The sequence below is a fragment of the Triticum aestivum genome, chromosome 7A (genome assembly GCF_018294505.1).
Source record: "Triticum aestivum cultivar Chinese Spring chromosome 7A, IWGSC CS RefSeq v2.1, whole genome shotgun sequence".
Classification (NCBI taxonomy): Eukaryota; Viridiplantae; Streptophyta; class Magnoliopsida; order Poales; family Poaceae; genus Triticum; species Triticum aestivum.
In genome coordinates this window covers 2734634-2748608 of record NC_057812.1, presented here as the reverse complement: position 1 = coordinate 2748608, position 13975 = coordinate 2734634, and the positions used below count along the sequence as shown (strand labels likewise).

Genomic DNA, 13975 nt, shown 5'->3' with positions numbered 1-13975 from the left:
TATTTCTGCACATAAATAACACCATGGAAAGTTTGCTGAAAACAACGTCAGTCCGGGTTAGTTCCATTCAAATAATGCAAGTTAGAGTCCAAAACAAGGGCAAAAGTGTTTGGAAAAGTAGATACGACGGAGGCGTATCAAGATACCGGCGATCGAATCAGGAAAGTAACATACTGACAGACAAAGGGAATTGCATATGTTGTCATAACGGTTCGACAGATAAAGATCTTTGTAGAATATATGTAGGAACCAATATGGGCATCCAGGTTCCGCTATTGGTTATTGACCGGAGAGGTGTCTCGGTCATGTCTACATAGTTCTCGAACCCATAGGGTCCGCATGCTTAACGTTCTATGACGATATAGTATTATATGAGTTATGTGATTTGGTGATCGAGTGTTGTTCGGAGTCCCAGATGAGATCACGGACATGATGAGCAGTCTCGAAATGATCGGGAGGTAAAGATTGATTTATATAGGACGATGGTATTCGGACACCAGAATGGTTTCGGAGTGCACCGGGTAGTCATCGGATCACCGAAAGGGATTTCGGAAGGCACTAGGAGGTCTATTGGCCTAATGGGCCAAGGAGAGAAACACACCAGCCCATAGAGGGGCTGGCGCGCCCTGTCCCTGGCCACTGGCCCTAGAAGAAGGAAAGGGGGGATCACCTCCTCCTGCCTTTTCCCTCTTGTGGGAGAAAGGAAAGGGGGCGCCAAAAGAAGGAAAGGGGGGTGGGGCCTAGGGCAAGACCAATTAGGATTTAGACCTACTTGGGGTGCCCCTTATCCTCTCCCCTCTCCCTACTTGGGGCACACCCCAGAACAATTGCTTAGCCGTGTGCGGCCGCCCCCTCCACCGTTTACACCTCGGTCATATTTTCGTAGTGCTTAGGCGAAGCCCTGCGGAGATCACTTCACCATCACCATCACCACGCCGTCGTGCTGCCAGCACTCATCTACTACTTCACCCGTCTTGCCGGATCAAGAAGGCGAGGACATCACCGAGCTGAACGTGTGCTGAACGCGGAGGTGCCGTATGTTTGGTGCTTGATCGGTTGGATCACGAAGAAGTTCGACTACATCAACCGCGTTGTCTAACGCTTCCACTTACGGTCTACGAGGGTACATAGACACACTCTCACCCTCGTTGCCATGCATCTCCATAGATAGATCATTGTGTGTGCGTAGATTTTTTTTTGTTTTCCATGCAACATTTACCAACAGTGGCATCATGAGCCAGGTCTATACATAAATGATATGCACGAGTAGAACACAAAATGTTGTGGGCGGTGATCGTCATACTGCTTACCACCAACGTCTTATTTTGATTCGGCGGTATTGTAAGATGAAGCGGCCCGGACCAACCTTACATGTCCACGTACATGAGACTGTTTCCATCGACAGACATGTAACTTGTTTTGCATAAAGGTGGCCGGCGGGTGTCTGTTTCTCCTACTTTAGTTTAATCGAATTTGACTACGGCCGGTCCTTGAAGAAGGTTAAAACAACAAACTTGACAAATAACCGTTGTGGTTTTTGCGGTAGGTAAGAACGGTTCTTGCTAGAAGCCCGTAGCAGCCACGTAAAACTTGCAACAATAAAGTAGAGGACGTCTAACTTATTTTTGCATGGCATGTTGTGATGTGATATGGTCAAGATGTGATGAGTTATACTGCCTCCATTCCACAATGTAGTGCCTATAGATTTTTCTAAAAGTCAAACTTTGCCAACTTTGACCAAGTGTATAGAGAAAACTGTCTACATCTACAATACCAAACAAGTTTATTCTGAAAATATAAATCACGATGTATCCAATGATGTGCATTTGGTATTCTAGATGTACCTACTTTTCTCTATAAACATGGTCAAAGTTTGTAATGTTTGACTTTTGTAAAAATCTATAGGCACTATATTATGGAACGGAGGGAGTACGTTATTGTATGAGATGATCATGTTTTGTAGTATCGACAACCGGCAGGAGCCTTATGGTTGTCTCTTAATTATTGTATGAAATTCAAGCGCCATGTAATTTCTTTAATTTATCGTTACGAGTTAGCAATAGTTGTAGAGGCAATAGTTGGCGAGACGACCACGACGCAACGATGGAGATCAAGGTGTCGAGCCGGTGACGATGGAGATCATGACGATGCTTTGGAGATGGAGATCAAAAGCACAAGATGATGATGGCCATATCATGTCACATATTTTGATTGCATGTGATGTTTGTCCTTTATGCATCTTATTTTGCTTAGAACGGCGGTAGCATTATAAGATGATCCCTTCACTAAATTTCAAGATAATAGTGTACGCCCCCAGTATGCACCGTTGCTAAAGTGCATCGTTTCGAAGCACCTCTTGATGATCGGGTGTGATAGACTCTACGCTCACATACAACGAGTGTAAGACAGTTTTGCACATGCAGAATACTTCGGTTAAACTTTACGAGCCTAGCATGCAGGGGCGGAGCCAGAACTTTTGCGTAGCCCGGGCAAACTTAAGCTGAATGTCTAAGATGCAAATAAAAAATTCCGTACCGGGTAGACAATATATACTATGCATCAAACTTGTAAAGCACAAATCCACATTAATATTGAAGTGAAAATACGGACATAACAGTCATACGAATGTAATATTTAAGCGAACTAATATATCAATATTCCATTTCAGAGAGCAAATGAAGTTGTGACTTGACAACAAAAGACACGAAATGAAACCGAAGCATAGAGCCAATCAGCCAAACTAGCCATCTTCCCAACACAAGTGTAGCCGTCTAAATCACCATGACACCATCAATATATCCTAGAAGACACTACAGGATAAGAAAATGGATTTGTTATTCATAAAAATTCAATGTTGTGATTTGTTTATTTATTCAAAATAGAGAGCTTGTAACAATAGAAAAGGTAAAATGGACTATACCAATAGTGTGCTAAAGAAAATCATGATGCAAATGTCCTTTCCGAGACTTCATTGTTGTAAATGTTCGAATAATATCCTTATCATCAACTGACTTGAATAACTCGCGCTCAGTGTAACATATCATCAAGTCATTGAACCATTCGTTGTTGATCTTGCTACGCAATTTATTCTTGATAATCTTCATTGCTGAAAATGCTCTCTCAACAGATGCAGTTGACACCGGCAATATCAAAGCCAACTCAATAAGTTTGTATACCTATGGAAATACCAGATTTTTCTTAGTTTCAACCATCTTCACGGCCAAACATTGAACATCATCACAAGTAGAAAAAGAAGCATGCATTTTCACTTGACTTAATAAGTGAGGAGCTGCTCTCTTATTGTTCCACGATCCTCATTAGAGAAGTCTTCATGATGAATTTCAGCAAGACGAGCAAGTTTATCAACATTGAACTTGGAGAAAGAGTCCTTGGGGTCAAGACATGAGAAGCAATCAAGCACACAATTTTCTCCTTCACTAAAGCGGTGATCCATCTCCACACAAATTTTGTCAATAGCAACATAAAAAATCTCTGCATGGTAATGGTGAAGATTAGTAGTAGTTCTCCCTTCTCTCCTTGAACGATCACGAACTGGTATTACTTCATCCATATTTGGTACTAGAATACTATTAGCACCACAAAATTCTTGGACATCACCAAATAAATTATCCCAACCACTCTCTCTGAACGTTGCCAACCGATCCTTGACATCATTAACTAATTCCATGGCAAGAACAATATTGAGATCTTTTCTTTGCAAGACTTTTGAAAGCTCATTTGTGATGCCAAATAACTTCAACATAAGCTTCAGAATGAAAACAAATTTAAAGCTCTCCATTTTTTCTATCAAACCTGCTGCTTGAGATGGTCCTCGTCCATATTCATCAACTGTACTAAGCACCTTTAACACGGAGGACCACATTTGATCCAAACGAAGTAAGGTAGTATGATGTGAACCCCATCTAGTATCCCCCGGTCTAGCAAGAGTAGATGATTGGTGCAATCCCCTTCCAGTAGATATCTCACCACTCTCAAGTCTATCCAGAATATCTTGGTGTTGTGCCTCGGTCAATGCATCCCTTCTCTTGCAAGATGTTGTTGTTGTAGTCACAATCAAAGAGATGTACTCAAAGAAATCATGAATAGATGAGCAACTACTAGCAACAGACACAACCACCAATTGCAGACGGTGAGCATAGCAATGAACATAGAAAGCATAGGGGTTTTCATCTATGATCTTTTTCTGCAAACCATTAAATTCACCTCTCATATTTGAAGCCCCATCATATCCTTGACCCCGTATCCTTGAAATTGATAACTTATAATGATCAAGAATGACATAAAGAGCATCCTTTAGTGACTCGGACGTCGTATCTTTGACATGATGCAAAGCAAGGAATCTTTCCACAACCCTCCCTTTGTCATTCAAAAACCTATAGAAAAACACAATAATGTTAGTTGGTTGCATAGAGAATAAATGACAAACAAACAAAAAAATAAAAGTGAAACTACTAACCTCAACATCCCAGCCATTTGCTCTTTCACAGATATATCACGTGATTCATCAATAAGCACCCAGAATTGTTTGTCACCAAACTCTGCCATGATCTTCTTTCTAACTTCATGTGCACAACACATTGCAAGCTCCTTTTGAATGTCACCAGATGTCATTGTGCAATTTCTGCCACCATGGTTAAAAGCATCTCTAACTTGTTCATTCTTAGTTTTTTCCAAATCTATCATCTCTCTAAAGTTTCCCTTGTTTAGAGAAGTAGCTGATTCATCATCTCCGCGAAATGCCAAGCCTTGTGCAATGAGATATCTTGAACAACTTACATAACACGAATCTTATACATTTCTTCTGATTCCTTGCTTGATATAGCAAAGTTACTTGCCACACTTTGTCTTTGATTATTATAATCATCATAATGCTTGACGCAAGAGTTGTGCTTACTACCATGACCACCAAAATGATCTTTGAAGCCTTTAGATGCATGCTTCCAATCTGTAAATCCTTCTTTGGTGAAGACTTCATAACCAAAGTGCTCAGCCCTTCCGGGTTGCTTAAAGAGAAAACAATAAAAAAACAATAAGCTGCTTTCTTCCACTCACTGTATTCTATCCAGTCGTACCTTTTATACCAAGATTTGGAAAATGCTCTTGAGGAACGCGAACTTCCAAATTCAGTACGATGGTATTTATTCAAATCTGGTTGTATTGGACCCTTCAATATATATGCTCTCCTCACTTGGTCTTGAATATCAGGAGGGTACTCACAAATTTGTTTCCTCTTTCCTGGATCGTGCTCAATCGCATTTGGATTAAATTCATTGGCAACGTTTGGCGCTGGTGGCTCTACTTCTATTTCAGGCTGCGCATCATTCACATTTTCAGTCCTTGGCTCTACTTCTACTTCAGGTTGCACATCTTTAATATTTCCAGCCCTTGCTCTCTTAACCAAAAACCTCCTCATCTCTGAAATTTAGTGAGTAAAAAAATCTGAAGTTAGTTTTTACGCAAATAAGAATATGGATTAATCACAAGTTCATAGTACAGTACAATAAAAAAAGCTACTTGCATCAACTACATGTATCAGATTATCAAGTATTTCTTGATGTTGCCAAACTAAAGTGAAATCGGTGAAATATTTCTTAAAGTTACTAGAGGAAAGAGTGTGCAACCTGCATACTAGTTTTTCAGTCTAATTAACTTATAGTTTCTGTAGTTTCCAACAGCTAACAAATAGATTTTCTCTTTGGACTTTGGTCATAATCATCCCCAATCAAAAGTTCCTAATAAGCCCGAAGTACATCAATCTCATTATCTCAACCCAAATCAGTTATTAAGTACGCGATCTTACCGGAAGTCGAAGGAAAGGAACTGCCTTAGCCTTCAGGAGAGGAACGGCCAAAGGAGGGGACGACCCTGGCCACTACCGGTTCGCCGTCGGCCTGCCGCTCGCCCAGCCCCAGATCGCCGCCTCGCCTTCAAGTCCCTGCCGCACTTGGGAGAAACCAAAGAGACGCGAGTACGCGAGAAGCCGAGGAGGCGAGAACTGTCTGGACTCTCGAACGATCGATGGTACGACCATTGTTGCCGTCCGAGTGCCAGCGAGCCCGGGCAACTGCCCAGGATCGCTGGGCACTCGCTCCGCCACTGCTAGCATGTACAGACATGGTCTCGGAACACTGGAGGAGGAAAGGTCGAACATGAGTCATATAGTAGATATGATCAACATAGAGATGTTCACTATTGATGACTATCCCATCTCACGCGATGATCGGACATGGGTTAGTTGATTTGGATCAAGTATCACTTAGATAATTTGAGGGATGTTAATTTAAGTGAGAGTTCATTAGTAATTTGATTAATTGAACTTAATTTATCATGAACTTAGTCCTGATAGTATGTGCATGTCTATGTTGTAGATCAATGGCCCGTGCTAGCGTTCCCCTGAATTTTAATGCGTTTCTAGAGAAAGCTATGTTGAAAGATGATGGTACCAACTACACGGACTGCGTCCGTAACTTGAGGATTATCCTCATTGCTGGACAGAAAAATTATGTTCTTAATGCACCGCTAGGTGACGCACCTGCTGCAGGAGCTGATGCAGATGTTGGGAATGTCTGGCAAGCTCGATCTGATGATTACTCTATAGTTCAGTGTGACATGTTTTACGGCTTAGAACCGGGACTTCAAAAACGTTTTAAACGTCATGGAGCATATGAGATGTTTCAGGAGCTGAAATTGATATTTCAAGCTAATGCCCGGATTGAGAGATATGAAGTCTCCAACAAGTTCTATAGCTGCAAGATGGAGGAGAATAATTCTGTCAGTGAACACATACTCAAAATGTCTGGGTATCATAACCACTTGACTCAGCTGGGAATTGATTTTCCAGTTAAAAGTGTTATTGACAGAGTTCTTCAATCACTGACACCAAGCTACAAAGGCTTCGTGATGAACTATAATATGCAAGGGATGGATAAGACAATTCCCGAGCTCTTCGCGATGCTGAAATTGGCGGAGGTAGAAATCAAGAAATGTCTGAGGTCGGGCGCCATATTCTGGACATGGTCAGGTCGGACTGTTTTGGCAGTAAATTTTACAGAATTTTCTTGTTAAACACTTTTTCATTTGAGATAGTTTTGAGGATGTTATCTACAAGCCAAAAGTGGTGTCAATAGGGTCCGCATTGAAGATCCCTTGCATGGTCGTGTATGTTTGCGTGCCGTGTGCATGGTTCAAATGCTGGTCTGATATTCCAACAATTGCTATTTGGTCCAACTAAAAGAAGATGTTATTTGTGTCCCTTAACTTTCATATATACCAGAAATTCTGGTAGAATATTCCAACAAGGCAATTACCATTCGTTCAAATAACTAAGCCTGGACACCTAGCTGCAGACTATCGTCACCATTCGCTAGCAGTGGCTGGTGAATAGGACAATGTCAATCAGCATCAACATGGCAAATGACCAATGACCACCAAAGTCATGCAGAGTGTTCAAGGGAGAATGTCGACCACATCTTGGTCAGCAATGGCTGTCACCATCATTTCAAAAAGGTTGGTCTTATAATAGTCCAATTGTTCAACCTTATATTAGTCAGCAAAGGCTGCATTGCTTTAGCTGATTAGTAGTGTTCAGACTGTCTGGTTTAAACGTTTGGAGGCGATTTGGTGCACTGCTGCCCTTAGAGCATGTACAACAGTTCTATCTTAGGACTGCCACGTAGGATAAATGATGAGATGAAGGAGAAAGAAATCATAAGAAAAGGCTTGTCTTCTCTTATTTAAGAGAAGACAGTAGATGATCTCTTAGCACAATTTTCTTACCACGTTTTTAGGAATATCAATTATTGAAAATAAGGCTAAGATGACCCATTGTAAACATGTTTTTTTTATCATCTCTAAACTACATGCAAGACTATCTTATCAACCATTGTACATGCCCTTAGTTAGCGGGAGGGGCCGTTGTTGGGATAGCATACTGAACGACGTACGTAAGGGGAGCGCCACACACTAATTAACGACTATATTATAGGTAATCGTGTAGTAGCATCAAGTTTTGCAGAATCGAAAACGTCTTTCTTTACTCCACCACCAACATCAAGAAGCTGCTATTACTTTTTTTTTGAGAGGACACACTCAAATCATAGTCAACACCACACCACCTCAGCGCGCGCACGCGTGTGTATCAACCGCACGGACAAATGCATATTGTGTACAGAACAGAATTTACGAGCCAGAGGAAGAAACACAACGTACTTCCTTCATTCCAAGATATAAGACGTTTTGGTAGGCTAATATAAAAGTTCAGTACATAACACATAAGATGTTAGGTAGGTGAAAGGGACGTTTGTTTTGTAGTGCAACCAATAATTGACAGCCCACGATGTGAAGAGCTACACATAGCTGCATCCGCGACCAGCTTCCTCCCGTCCCCTCTCTCCAAATCAAGAATTCCCACATATACAGTTTAATTGAAGGATTCCTGAGATGGAACTTGCTCACCAACAGGTATTCATGCCATGCATGCTCTGACGAGAAGCGTCTGGAGAGGCTGCAGCAACTACTCCTGAGAGTTCGCACCGTCGTTGAGGAGGCGGATGGGTGCTACATCACCAACTATGGGATGCTGTCCCAGCTCAAGATGCTCGCGGACGCCATGTACCGAGGATACTGGGCGATGGACGCGTTCAAGTACAGATCCCTCAAGGAGACTCTCATGGCGGATGAGGAGAAGGAGGAGGTTAGCAGCTCATCATCTCGTCTCAAACGTTCTCGTATAATTCACGGGAGTGCTAGAAAACACAAGGCAAGACACCTCATGGAGTTTCATGGTGCACTGGAAAGCCTAGAAATTGCGGTTGCCAACATCACAGAGTTTGTTGTGATTTTGAGTGGATATGACCGTATGGTGCGCAGACAATATGATACATATCTTTACATTGACAACTTTGTGTTTGGCCGCCATTCTGAAAAGCAAATGATCTTGAGCTTCCTCTTGCAAGACAACCCTGCTGCTGCCGTGCCAACTGTTCTTCCAATCATTGGCGGTCTTGCGGTGGGGAAGAAAACTTTGGTTGCGCATGTATGCAAGGATGAGAGGGTCTGCTCGCACTTCTCTTCAATTATGCGCTTGAATGAAACCGATTTTTATACAATAGCGGATAGAGGAAGTGTCATGTTAGGGACAGGGAGGATATTGATAGTCGTTGAGATTGATTCAGATGTGGATGAAAAGGATTGGGCCACATTTTATTCATATGTGGCAAGCATGGATGGAGGAAGCAAAGTGATCATCTTAAGTAGGCTTAAAAGGACGGAGAAATTTGGAACTGTGAATCCAATTTTTCTCAATGTCCTGACATATGAGGAGTTCAGCTACCTCTTCAAGGCACTCGCATTCGGAAGTGCAAACCCGGGGGAACACCCGCAGTTAGTACAAATAGCAGACAGGTTTGCCAGAGAGTTACAATCGGGGTGGTCAATTCTCGCAGCAAATTTGTTTGCAGATGTAATGAGAACGAACCTGAATGTTCATTCCTGGCTTAGTATATTGAGCAGGTGCAGGAGACTAGTTGATAGAAACCTCACCATTTTTGGTGAGCATCCAAAATTGCGTCTTGAAAAAGGTCTTCCAATAGACGTGACGGACATGGTTCTGCGTCCTGCTTCTCCACTTCAGTTCATTTGGAATATCTCAAACAATGTTCCAGCAAAGGAATTACCACAGGTGACCTTTACAGAGCTATTAGTTGATCTTAGGCCAAAGATGCAGGCCACAGTAGTGAGATTTGAATCAAGAATTCCACCTTATACTACATTTGATCACATTCTTTCAAGTTATGCTCAAGATACTCCTTAGCCCGGGGCCAAGCGTAGAGGAGTGCCTTAATTTCAAATCTTAGGCATTTTGTACATGTGTAATCTAATTGCTGTAATATGTTATGAAAACCCTATTCCATGATAGTTCGTCATCGTACGATTTCATGAAAATTCAAACATTTTGTATTATTAAGAATCTCAGTTAGCCTATTGGGGCCCCACATGCTAGGGAGTTCGATTTTCAGTTTTATTTCATTTTTATTATTTGCAGGTAAAATATGTCAAATAAAATTGTGTCGCATTTAGCATCTCAGGCCATTCAATTTTTCTAGAAGTTTGAGGTAAATTGTGTGTCTTGGTTTGACACGATGCTCTTTCGGATACCGTGTGAACCGACAATCATTGAAATTGATAGTTAGGCTAGTTGGTGAGAACGGTAGTTAGCCGGTCCACTATGACCCATATGAAGTGATTGCCTCTACTGGATCGGTAACCCAAAAACAAATCTGGGTGGAGGTGTACACTTCTTGTTGGGTAATTTGGCATTGCAGCGATGATTTTGTTTTTAGGATCTTTTACATTTATGCCCTTCTATTGTACCCCTAATTTGTGTACACTCAGTTTTGACCTTATTCCGTTGAACTGTCTCCGTAATGCTAAGCACTTTAATTTGCAGCAGCCTGTGTAGCTGTAAGTGTGTTATTGTGTACACCTGAAGCAAATTAATCTAGCTTTTAGTTTCTGTCAGGTATTTTGGTTACGCCAGCAAATCAAAGTGTTGGAATAATCTACATACAGGGTACAGCATTTCCGTGTTAGAGATGCAACACTGCCAACCGCAGATCGGTATGCACATGCCCCCAACAGCATGACTTGACCGCTAGCTTGAGCTGGCCGTAACTCTCATGCCTACTCTCCGTCCGTCAGGCACGCGTGGAAGGTTCTGCAGACTCTCATACGGTCTGCATACGGTCTAGACTCTAGGTGGGCATGGACAAAGGTGTGTTCGACTATTCAGTGAAATTGTTGATGGCGTGGTTGTGTGTCGTTGTGCGTGCAAAAACATCATCACTGTATTATTCACTTCATGAACACACCTACGTAGTTTTAGACACTCCATTATATTTTTGCCTAAAAGTAAAATTAACAACTGGTAAGCATGTCTATGATATCAATAAACTATGAGCAACATATATACCGTGAGGCGATTTTAGCACATTATTGCTTCCTGTCTATATGCATTAGTATTGGTACGGTGAAGAAATGAGAAAAATTGGGTTACTTCTCCACCGCACAGGCGCACAGCTAGCACAGGGTGTGCTTCTCCGGAAGCAGAAAATCGGGAAGGCTTGCATGTCCGCATGATACATACTGACTGACTGCAAATCTTTTACATACATTAATTTAATGTTGAATGATTCATAGTCTTGCTCAACCGCATCATACACTTGACCGAGGGTCGGCTTTTACAAACTAGTAAAACGACTTGTATTATGAGCAGAGGGAATACTATTTTAGTCTTGGATGCTTCAAAGTCCACGGTACAATTTTAATTTCTGTCCTCTGGGTTAAGCAACAAGAGCGACATCACTCATTCTGCTGACTGGTTTGGTCTACGTATCCATCGAATGTTTGGAAGCTAATACAACATTGTCGTGCCGTGTGAGACATGCAACGCAGCCATCCGCAAATCAGTATGCACATGCCTCTGACGCGAATGACTTGACCCTTAGCTGGAGCTGACGGTAACTCTCCATCAGGCGTTGTTCGTTTAATCCTCCTCCCAAAGGGATTGGAGAGGATTTTGGCTTGTAGGGGATCTAATCCCCCTCAAACCCTGCCATTCCCCTTCGAAAACCACCTCAACCGAACAAGGCCTCAAGCATGGCAGGTTCTGCCGACTTCCATGGCCAAGGTTGTTCTCTTCATTGAGCAAGGTGCACCAGCTCCTCTTTCACCATGTAGTCATACCTGCACACGGTTCAATAACCTTTGAACAATCTGATTCACCGATTATTTGGCGGTAGCGCAATTAAACAGGGGAGGAAGGAGTTGAAAGTTCAGTAGCGTTAATGTGATTGGGTTCAGAATGCATTCCACACTCTCTCCACGCTCTTCATCTCCAGCACAGGTTCTGCGACTGCTCCACTGCTTAGCAGCAGCCATGTCTTGCGTCTCCTTCTAGGTTAGAGAGAAATTGTGTGTGATTAGCAGGCGGCTGGACCAGGCGGATTCCACAGACGGACGGAACTCAACTCGCCATCTTCTGAGCGAATTCAGACCCAGCGTCCCAGCCAATCCGGTTAGTACTACACTACTACTACCATGTTCGCTGTTAAACCAAGCTAGTAGGAAATCTATATGCCCACCTTTAATTTAATTGGACTTGGATTCTTCAGTTTAACCTGATTTTCAACTCTTCATTCATGCTCTAATGGAGCTAAACGGTTGTCATGTCAAAATATGCCAAAGAGGTTGAATTGTGTCGCATGCCAAAATTCTATGAATTTTGGGGAAAACATATGAAATACTCTTTAAAAAGGAGAAATTTTACCGATTTGCAAAACTTTTAACTCTTGACTCTTGTCAGATAGTGAGGGCAGAGCAGGAGGAGGCACGCGTTGAAGCCGCGGGCACCCATGGAAACGCATGAGCCTTCTGGTCATCGTCTCAGCGACTGGGTTCATGGAGGGCAGCAGCACGTCGTCTCCTGGAGCGATATCATTAGTGGGATAGGCCGTAGCCTTTTCATCAAATGCCTCCTACGGCTGTCCAGGTCAGACTATGGTTCCGTGGCATGCTTGAACCGCGACTTCAATTTGCTGGTCCGCAGTGGGGAGATCTACTGCTTGCGTCGCAACAACGGCGTAGCGGAGTATTGGCTCTACTTCTCCTGCAACCCTCTGCAGTGGGATGCTTACGACCCGCACCGTGGGCGCTGGATCCAAGTGCCCAAGATACCACCAGACAAATGCTTCATGTGCTCTGACAAGGAGTCCCTTGCTGTCGGAACCGAGCTGTTGGTGTTTGGGATGGCACACATTGTGTACAGATATAGCATCCTAACCAATTCATGGACAAGGGCTGATCCGATGAACTCGCCGCGGTGCCTGTTCGGATCGACAAGTGTCGGTGAAAAGGCATATGTTGCGGGGGGCAGCGATTCTTCTGGAAGAATACTGAGCTCCGCGGAGATGTATGACTCGGAGACACATACTTGGACACCCCTTCCTTGCATGAATAAGGCTAGGAAGTTGTGTTCTGGCACATTCATGGATGGAAAGTTCTTTGTGATTGGTGGTGTTACCAACAACAACAAGGTGTTGGCATGTGGTGAGGAATATGACTTGGAGTGGCGGTCTTGGAGGGTCATCAACAACATGTCCGAGGGCCTCTATGGAGTGGCAGGTGCTCCTCCACTTATTGCCGCTGTCAACAATCAGCTTTATGTAGCTGATTACAGTGACAAGGATGTGAAGAGATATGACAAGCTGAATAATAGGTGGATCACTCTTGGAAAATTGCCTGAACAATGCGTGTCAAACGATTCTTGCGGCATTGCTTTCAGAGCCTGTGGTGATCGGCTGGTTGTCATTGGAGGTCCTAGGACTTATACTGGTGGCACGATTGAGCTACATTCATGGATCCCGGATCAGCAACCGCCTGTGTGGAATTTGGTTGCTAAACGGTCATCCAAGAGCTTCGTTTATAACATGGCCGTGATGGGTTGCTGAGTCCGCTGAATAAAGAGCGAATGTGGTGGATATTTATGAATAAAGATTATCCTCTGTCCTTCTTGAATATTTGTGTTATTAGCTTTAATTCTGGCCGAGTTGCTTTTTTTTACTGCTTATGTGTAATGTGATTCAAGATGGTCCTCTTTATCTTGCTTGTTATTGTTTCAGTTTTAAGTCGATGGTCCTCTTGATCTTTCATCTTCAATACCCTACTAGTATTTCTGAACATCAAGTTCAGTGTCTAGCTTTGCCCTCTTCCTGTTGAAGACTGTTCGAATCCTGAATTAATAAAATTCTAAATTCTCCGGTTGAAGGACAAGCCACTGCTCTCCGCCTGGCATGAATAATCTCAGTTCATTAGCATTGTTGTGATGATGATGTGCATTGTGACCTGCAACTTTAAGTTTCCTTCCGAATTGACAGTTTCAGACTATCGTCAAGAGAAC

General features: G+C 42.8%; 1 protein-coding gene and 1 pseudogene across 2 annotated transcripts; one reads left to right on the top strand and one right to left on the bottom strand.

Annotated features, from left to right (window-relative positions):
- Window positions 1–2930: 2930 nt before the first annotated feature.
- LOC123150027 (zinc finger MYM-type protein 1-like) lies at window positions 2931–5434 on the bottom strand (annotated as a pseudogene).
- Window positions 5435–11630: 6196 nt separating this feature from the next.
- Window positions 11631–13595, top strand: LOC123148364 (F-box/kelch-repeat protein SKIP11). Of its 2 annotated transcripts, none has more exons than XM_044567756.1 (2): window positions 11631–12094; window positions 12387–13595. In XM_044567756.1, exon 2 carries the CDS (start codon window positions 12432–12434, stop codon window positions 13524–13526), a length of 1095 nt encoding a protein of 364 aa, XP_044423691.1. In that variant the 5' UTR covers window positions 11631–12094; window positions 12387–12431; the 3' UTR covers window positions 13527–13595. The 2 variants fall into 2 exon arrangements, with proteins under 2 accessions (XP_044423691.1, XP_044423690.1); XM_044567755.1 differs by having other exon boundaries at window positions 12383–13595.
- Window positions 13596–13975: the final 380 nt, after the last annotated feature.